The sequence below is a fragment of the Salmo trutta genome, chromosome 5, assembly GCF_901001165.1.
Source record: "Salmo trutta chromosome 5, fSalTru1.1, whole genome shotgun sequence".
In the NCBI taxonomy this organism is placed as follows: domain Eukaryota; kingdom Metazoa; phylum Chordata; class Actinopteri; order Salmoniformes; family Salmonidae; genus Salmo; species Salmo trutta.
Genome location: NC_042961.1, coordinates 6,549,644 through 6,559,643, shown reverse-complemented (window position 1 = coordinate 6,559,643; position 10,000 = coordinate 6,549,644). Strand labels below are relative to the sequence as shown.

At 44.3% G+C, this 10,000-nt stretch overlaps 1 protein-coding gene across 27 annotated transcripts in view; it reads right to left on the bottom strand.

The window, feature by feature from the left end:
* Positions 1-10,000, bottom strand: part of LOC115193575 (calcium-activated potassium channel subunit alpha-1) — a 381,356-nt gene that overhangs the window by 168,285 nt on the left and 203,071 nt on the right. For all 27 annotated transcript variants that reach the window (XM_029752332.1, XM_029752334.1, XM_029752331.1 and 24 more), the window contains exon 3: positions 1,592-1,653. In XM_029752332.1, the coding sequence (XP_029608192.1) occupies positions 1,592-1,653 (62 nt within the window). The remainder of the gene's footprint in view (positions 1-1,591; positions 1,654-10,000) is intronic.

Sequence of the window (10,000 nt, the reverse complement as noted above, 5' to 3'; positions counted from 1 at the left end):
GGAAACAAGCCGAGGGAGGATAGTAGAGGAAACAAGCCGAGGGAGGATAGCAGAGGAAACAAGCCGAGGGAGGATAGCAGAGGAAACAAGCCGAGGGAGGATAGTAGAGGAAACAAGCCGAGGGAGGATAGCAGAGGAAACAAGCCGAGGGAGGATAGCAGAGGAAACAAGCCGAGGGAGGATAGCAGAGGAAACAAGCCGAGGGAGGATAGCAGAGGAAACAAGCCGAGGGAGGATAGTAGAGGAAACAAGCCGAGGGAGGATAGCAGAGGAAACAAGCCGAGGGAGGATAGCAGAGGAAACAAGCCGAGGGAGGATAGCAGAGGAAACAAGCCGAGGGAGGATACAGAGGAAACAAGCCGAGGGAGGATAGCAGAGGAAACAAGCCGAGGGAGGATACAGAGGAAACAAGCCGAGGGAGTATAGCAGTGAGTCTAGGAACAGAATCATAAAAAACACACGTCCATAAACAGATGCACGTAGTCTACAATAAAGGAAAGGCATGTATCACTGTCAGCATTTCCCTAGATATTTCCCTAGTCATTTAGCAGATACTTATCCAGAGCAACTTATAGGATCAAATAGGGTTAAGTGCCTTGCTGAAGGGCACATCGACAGATTTTTCACCTAGTCGGCTCGGGGTTTCGAACCAGCAACCTTCGGTTACTGGCCCAATGCTCTTAACCGCTAGGCTACCTGCTGCACACATAAATCATGAAGTGATTTTAATAGGATCTGTCAGAAAATTATATTTTCACAGGCATTACCTGAAGCATTGTCTACATTATCATAGTATTATTAACTCTGCTGGTCAGGGCTAGGATGGGTGAAAGCCTGAGAATGGCCTGGGTGGGTGATTTGAACTATGGGATGCTTAGTTTACTGTGTGTGTGTGTGTGTGTGTGTGTGTGTATGCGTGTGTGTCTACAGGTGGGGGGTGTTGGTATGTGTGTGTGGGTTTACAGATGGTGTGTGTGTGTGTGTGTGTGTGTGTGTGTGTGTGTGTGTGTGTGTGTGCCCGCGTGTGTGTCTACAGGTGGGGGGGGGGTGTAGGTATGTGTGTGTGTGTGTGTGGGTTTACAGATGGTGTGTGTGGGTCTACAGATGGTGTGTGTGTGTCTACAAGTGGGGGTGTCTCTGAGGACCAGGCAGATCTACTGATATCCTGTTCTATCTAGGTTACCATGGAAACAAAGTTTGGCGCAAGGCTGACCGACTTCTATTGACAAAACCATAAAGGAGGAGAGGAGTCTTTCTAGTCTTTCAGATAACACACAGAAATCCCTCAAACCCGGCACAAGGCTGCACTATGACATTATACTGGACGATGAGGACCACACCGTGTGTCTGAAGTATCCATTAATATCATATCTCATTCACGTTCAATAGCAACTCATAGATTAAGAACTCATTCCATACAGCTACGTAACTCAGTAAGAATTATATTTCACCAATGTGAGGAACTGTAGCCTTCCATGTATGAGTTCACTTGTGGTGGAGAAATATCAGATCTGATATGAAATCACAACGTAGTGTTCAATAGCAGATCAATACAAAAGCACATACCAGCACATTAAAAGGGGATACTTACTCAGAAGAATCTATAAAGTATATTCCAAGTGCTCCAATGCTGAGAGCGAAAACTAGCACAACCTACAGAGAGGGGAGAGAGAAAGAGAGATGCATCAGTTTTAGAACGTAAACATGCACACTGCCTTCAGAAAGTATTCAGACCGCTTCAGCCTTATTCTAACATTGAATAAATACATTTAAAACATCCTCAGCAATCTACACAGAGTACCCGATAATGACAAAGTGAAAACAGGTTTTTAGAAATTTTTGCAAATGTATAAAATATAAAAAACAAACACCTTATTTACATAAGTATTCAGACCCTTTGCTATGAGACTTGAAATTGAGCTCAGGTGCATCCTGGTTCCATTGATGTTTCTACAACTTGATTGGGGTCTCCCTGTGGAAAGGCGCACACCTGTCTATATAAGGTCCTACAGTTGACAGTGCATGTCAGAGCTAAAACTAAACCATGAGGTCGAAGGAATTGTCCGTAGAGCTGGATTGTGTCGATGCACAGATCTGGGGAAGGGTACCAAAACATTTCTGCAGCATTTAAGATCCCCAAGAACACAGTGGCCTCCATCATTCTTAAATGGAAGAAGTTTGGAACCACCAATACTCTTCCTAGAGTTGGCCGCCCGGCCAAACTTAGCAATCGGGGTAGAAGGGCTTTGGTCAGGGAGGTGACCAAGAACCCGATGGTCACTCTGACAGAGCTCTGGAGTTACTCTGTGGAGATGGGAGCACCTTCCAGAAGGACAACCATCTCTGCAGCACTCCACCAATCAGGCCTTTATGGTAGAGTGGCCAGACGGAAGCCACTCCTCAGTAAAAGGCACATGATAAAACGCTTGGAGTTTGGCAAAAAGCACCTAAAGGACTCTCAGACCATGAGAAACAAGATTCTCTGGTCTGATGAAACCAATATTGAACTATTTGGCCTGAATGCCAGGTGTCACGTCTGGAGGAAACCTGACACCATCTCTACGGTGATGCATGGTGGTGGCAGCATCATTCTGTGGGGATGTTTGATGATCCTTGATGAGATCCTTGATGAAAACCTGCTCCAGATTCCTCAAGACCTCAGACTGGTGCGAAGGTTCACCTTCCAACAGGACAGCGACCCAAAGCACACAGCCAAGACAATGCAGGAGTGGCTTCAGGACAAGTCTCTGAATGTCCTTGAGTGGCCCAGCCAGAGATCGGACTTGAACCCGATCGAACATCTCTGGAGAGACCTGAAAATAGCTGTGCAGCGACGCTCCCCATCCAACCTGACAGAGATTGAGAAGATCTACAGAGAAGAATGGGAGAAACTCCCCAAATACAGGTGCGCCAAGCTTGTAGCGTCAAACCCAAGAAGACTCGAGGATGTAATCGCTGACAAAGGTGCTTCAAAAATGTAATGTCAGGTCTAACGTTGGATCCTGAATAATGAACGTAGCCCTTCATGTCAGTACGAGGCCTAACGTAACATCCTGAATAATGAACGTAGCCCATCATGTCAGTACGAGGCCTAACGTTGGATCCTGAATAATGAACGTAGCCCCTCATGTCAGTACGAGGCCTAACGTTACATCCTGAATAATGAACGTAGCCCCTCATGTCGGTACGAGGCCTAACGTTACATCCTGAATAATGAACGTAGCCCCTCATGTCGGTACGAGGCCTAACGTTACATCCTGAATAATGAACGTAGCCCCTCATGTCGGTACGAGGCCTAACGTTACATCCTGAATAATGAACGTAGCCCCTCATGTCAGTACGAGGCCTAACGTTACATCCTGAATAATGAACGTAGCCCCTCATGTCGGTACGAGGCCTAACGTTACATCCTGAATAATGAACATAGCCCATCATGTCAGTACGAGGCCTAACGTTACATCCTGAATAATGAACGCAGCCCCTCATGTCAGTACGAGGCCTAACGTTACATCCTGAATAATGAACGTAGCCCCTCATGTCGGTACGAGGCCTAACGTTACATCCTGAATAATGAACGCAGCCCCTCATGTCAGTACGAGGCCTAACGTTACATCCTGAATAATGAACGTAGCCCCTCATGTCGGTACGAGGCCTAACGTTACATCCTGAATAATGAACGCAGCCCCTCATGTCGGTACGAGGCCTAACGTTACATCCTGAATAATGAACGCAGCCCCTCATGTCGGTACGAGGCCTAACGTTACATCCTGAATAATGAACGCAGCCCCTCATGTCGGTACGAGGCCTAACGTTACATCCTGAATCATGAACGTAGCCCCTCATGTCGGTACGAGGCCTAACGTTACATCCTGAATAATGAACGTAGCCCCTCATGTCGGTACGAGGCCTAACGTTACATCCTGAATAATGAACGTAGCCCCTCATGTCGGTACGAGGCCTAACGTTACATCCTGAATAATGAACGCAGCCCCTCATGTCGGTACGAGGCCTAACGTTACATCCTGAATAATGAACGTAGCCCCTCATGTCGGTACGAGGCCTAACGTTAAATCCTGAATAATGAACGTAGCCCATCATGTCAGTACGAGGCCTAACGTTACATCCTGAATAATGAACGTAGCCCATCATGTCAGTACGAGGCCTAACGTTACATCCTGAATAATGAACGTAGCCCCTCATGTCAGTACGAGGCCTAACGTTGCATCCTGAATAATGAACAGTGGATAGTGAATAGCAGCTGGAAGTACAGTTGTATACATAAGAGATTGAAAAGGGAATGGGAACACTAAACATCTGTAAACCTGTAAGCCTTGAAGGGTGATTGCATGTAGTGTTGAGGAGAAGACTACTGTGACAGCCTTAGATAATGCAAAGTCATTGGTTGTATTGTAGTGGATGCTATTACACGCAGGCACACACCACACCGTATCCCCAGCAACATCCCATCACAATGTGCTGAGTTGTAATGTGAAAACAAAAGGGGTAATATAAGGAGAAAGTAACTCTAGAAGTAATCATTCATATCTAACATGCGGTCAATTCTACGTAAATGAATTTACCCTCCGATGTTTCACTTTCCAATGTATACTAATTAAAATGTTTTATTTAAAAGTAAAACAAACCATACAACTCTATTCAAAAGGACTACTTTTAACAAATTACATAGAACAATTTACCATAATAGATTTACAGGAAGAACGGTGCAGATACAAGTAGTCATTGTGCATATAGTTGGTTGGTTAAACTTTGAAATCAATGGTTTTGTTTGGCAGTCTCAGTGTAAATACGTTACCGTGGAAATGCCCAAGCTGTTCACACAGAGACCAGCTCTCTGATGGATAAACCTCGTATTCACACAGAGACCAGCTCTCTCAGATGGATAAACCTCGTGTTCACACAGAGACCAGCTCTCTGATGGATAAACCTCGTGTTCACACAGAGACCAGCTCTCTCAGATGGATAAACCTCGTGTTCACACAGAGACCAGCTCTCTGATGGATAAACCTCGTGTTCACACAGAGACCATCTCTCTGATGGATAAACCTCGTGTTTACACAGAGACCAGCTCTCTGATGGATAAACCTCATGTTGACACAGAGACCAGCTCTCTGATGGATAAACCTCGTGTTCACACAGAGACCAGCTCTCTCAGATGGATAAACCTCGTGTTCACACAGAGACCAGCTCTCTGATGGATAAACCTCGTGTTCACACAGAGACCATCTCTCTGATGGATAAACCTCATGTTCACACAGAGACCAGCTCTCTGATGGATAAACCTCGTGTTCACACAGAGACCAGCTCTCTCAGATGGATAAACCTCGTGTTCACACAGAGACCAGCTCTCTGATGGATAAACCTCATGTTCACACAGAGACCAGCTCTCAGATGGATAAACCTCGTGTTCACACAGAGACCAGCTCTCAGATGGATAAACCTCGTGTTCACACAGAGACCAGCTCTCTGATGGATAAACCTCGTGTTCACACAGAGACCAGCTCTCTCAGATGGATAAACCTCGTGTTCACACAGAGACCAGCTCTCTCAGATGGATAAACCTCGTGTTCACACAGAGACCAGCTCTCTGATGGATAAACCTCGTGTTCACACAGAGACCAGCTCTCTGATGGATAAACCTCGTGTTCACACAGAGACCAGCTCTCTCAGATGGATAAACCTCGTGTTCACACAGAGACCAGCTCTCTGATGGACAAACCTGATGTTCACACAGAGACCAGCTCTCTCAGATGGATAAACCTCGTGTTCACACAGAGACCAGCTCTCTGATGGATAAACCTCGTGTTCACACAGAGACCATCTCTCTGATGGATAAACCTCATGTTCACACAGAGACCAGCTCTCTGATGGATAAACCTCGTGTTCACACAGAGACCAGCTCTCTCAGATGGATAAACCTCGTGTTCACACAGAGACCAGCTCTCTGATGGATAAACCTCGTGTTCACACAGAGACCATCTCTCTGATGGATAAACCTCGTGTTCACACAGAGACCAGCTCTCAGATGGATAAACCTCGTGTTCACACAGAGACCAGCTCTCAGATGGATAAACCTCGTGTTCACACAGAGACCAGCTCTCTGATGGATAAACCTCGTGTTCACACAGAGACCAGCTCTCTCAGATGGATAAACCTCGTGTTCACACAGAGACCATCTCTCTGATGGATAAACCTCGTGTTCACACAGAGACCAGCTCTCTGATGGATAAACCTCGTGTTCACACAGAGACCAGCTCTCTGATGGATAAACCTCGTGTTCACACAGAGACCAGCTCTCAGATGGATAAACCTCGTGTTCACACAGAGACCAGCTCTCAGATGGATAAACCTCGTGTTCACACAGAGACCAGCTCTCAGATGGATAAACCTCGTGTTCACACAGAGACCAGCTCTCTGATGGATAAACCTCGTGTTCACACAGAGACCAGCTCTCTCAGATGGATAAACCTCATGTTCACACAGAGACCAGCTCTCTGATGGATAAACCTCGTGTTCACACAGAGACCATCTCTCTGATGGATAAACCTCATGTTCACACAGAGACCATCTCTCTGATGGATAAACCTCGTGTTCACACAGAGACCAGCTCTCTCAGATGGATAAACCTTGTGTTCACACAGAGACCAGCTCTCTGATGGATAAACCTCGTGTTCACACAGAGACCATCTCTCTGATGGATAAACCTCGTGTTCACACAGAGACCAGCTCTCAGATGGATAAACCTCGTGTTCACACAGAGACCAGCTCTCAGATGGATAAACCTCGTGTTCACACAGAGACCAGCTCTCTGATGGATAAACCTCGTGTTCACACAGAGACCAGCTCTCTCAGATGGATAAACCTCGTGTTCACACAGAGACCAGCTCTCTGATGGATAAACCTCGTGTTCACACAGAGACCAGCTCTCTGATGGATAAACCTCGTGTTCACACAGAGACCAGCTCTCTGATGGATAAACCTGATGTTCACACAGAGACCAGCTCTCTGATGGATAAACCTCGTGTTCACACAGAGACCAGCTCTCTCAGATGGATAAACCTCGTGAAAACAACACATGAAAACACACGACTGAACACATGATATTAAAACACACGACTGAACACATGATATTAAAACACACGACTGAACACATGATATTAAAACACACGACTGAACACATGATATTAAAACACACGACTGAACACATGATATTAAAACACACGACTGAACACATGATATTAAAACACACGACTGAACACATGATATTAAAACACACGACTGAACACATGATATTAAACACACGACTGAACACATGATATTAAAACACACGACTGAACACATGATATTAAAACACACGACTGAACACATGATAATAAAACACACGACTGAACACATGATAATAAAACACACGACTGAACACATGATAATAAAACACACGACTGAACACATGATATTAAAACACACGACTGAACACATGATATTAAAACACACGACTGAACACATGATAATAAAACACACGACTGAACACATGATAATAAACACACGACTGAACACATGATATTAAAACACACGACTGAACACATGATATTAAAACACACGACTGAACACATGATATTAAAACACACGACTGAACACATGATATTAAAACACACGACTGAACACATGATAATAAAACACACGACTGAACACATGATAATAAAACACACGACTGAACACATGATATTAAAACACACGACTGAACACATGATATTAAAACACACGACTGAACACATGATATTAAAACACACGACTGAACACATGATAATAAAACACACGACTGAACACATGATAATAAAACACACGACTGAACACATGATAATAAAACACACGACTGAACATGTAATAAAACACAACGATCTGAACCATGATATTAAAAACACTACGAATGAACACATGTTATTAAACACACTGACTGAACACATGATATAAAAACACGACTGAACACATGATATTAAAAACACACGACTGAACACATGATAATAAAACACACGACTGAACACATGATATTAAAACACACGACTGAACACATGATAATAAAACACACGACTGAACACATGATATTAAAACACACGACTGAACACATGATATTAAAACACACGACTGAACACATGATATTAAAACACACGACTGAACACATGATAATAAAACACACGACTGAACACATGATATTAAAACACACGACTGAACACATGATATTAAAACACACGACTGAACACATGATATTAAAACACACGACTGAACACATGATATTAAAACACACGACTGAACACATGATAATAAACCACCACGACTGAACACATGATATTAAAATACACGACTGAACACATGATATTAAAACACACGACTGAACACATGATATTAAAACACACGACTGAACACATGATATTAAAACACACGACTGAACACATGATATTAAAACACACGACTGAGAAAGATGTTTACCCTTTCTTCCTATTCAGCCACCACACAATAGACATCCTCTGTCCTCCATGATTGTAGCATTCATTCTAATTGATGGGCGCCTGATTGTTGCCATGCTGATAAAAACCCCTCCATGTATTTTTAATGGTGTCTCTTTGTTTGGGTTCCAGAGTGTGGGTCTGGTTGAGGCTAGCGATAACGATAGCAAAGCATAGCGCTAGCCAGTGTACTGCAATGTTGGAGCACAAGCATTTCGCTACACCCACAATAACATCTACTAAATATGTTTATACGACCAATGTCATTTCATTTGTAGCCCTGCAGTGCCTAATTTGTAGCCGTTGCTAGTGTAGCCCTGGGGCAGCAGGTAGCCTAGTGGTTAGAGAGCTGGACTAGTAACAGAAAGGTTGCAGGATAGAATCCCCGAGCTGACAAACTCCCCTAAACAAGGCAGTCAACCCACTGTTCCTAGACCGTCATTGTAAATAAGAATTTGTTCTTAACTGACTTGCCTAGTTAAATAAAGGTTAAACTCACAAAGGAGAAAGGAAACTTGGTTCAATGCCAGCCACACTGACAACCTCAAGATCTCTTTACTGGGATGTTGTCATCTAGAAGGCTGATATCTGTGCCGTTGGGAAGATCATTGGTGGAGTCGAATGCATCAGCTGATCTGATTCCCACAACTAGGGTCCAATAGCTGTTTCTGTTTATGTCCTGGCAATGATTGACGGAATTTTCCATCCTACTCTCAACATCACACATCCACTGTCAACGTCTAAAATGAAGAGAAATCATTCAAAAAAGAAGAAATATGTCAACCTTGGATGTCAGGATAGTGTATAGGACTCCCCCCCCCCACACACACACACTCTCTCTCTCTCTATTCACACGGGGAACAACCCAGGTCTTCAGTAGGACAGCTGACAATGGTGCAGTCCTACTGTATGAACACAGAATGCAAGTACATACAGTAAGTGGAACATACACGTGCAGGCAGACATGAACACATCCACATTGATATTTCCTTGATGCTAATCTGTGTCCTTCTCGTCTGTGAGATGTGTGTGAGAGAGAGAGGAGTGGAGACAGAGAGAGAGAGAGAGAGAGAGAGACAGAGAGAGAGATAGAGAGAAAGAGAGATAGAGAGAGAGAGAGAGAGAGAGAGAGACAGAGACAAAGAGAGAGAAGAGAGAGAGAGAGAGATAGAGAGAGAGAGATAGAGAAGAGAGAGAGAGAGAAAGAGAAAGAGGAAGAGAGAGAGAGAGACAGAGAGAGAGAGAGAGAGAGAGAGAGAAGAGGAAGAGAGAGAGAGAGAGAGGAGAGGAGAGATAAGAGAGAGAGAGAGAGAGAAAGAAGAGGAGAGAGAGAGAGAGAGAAAGAGAGAGAGAGAAGGAGAGAAAGAGGAGTGAGAGAGAAAGAGAAGAAGAAGAAAAGAGAGAAGAGAGAGAGAAGAAGAGAGGAGGAGGCGAGGAGAGAAAGGAGAATAGGAGAAGAGGAGAGAGAGAGATAGAGAGGAGAG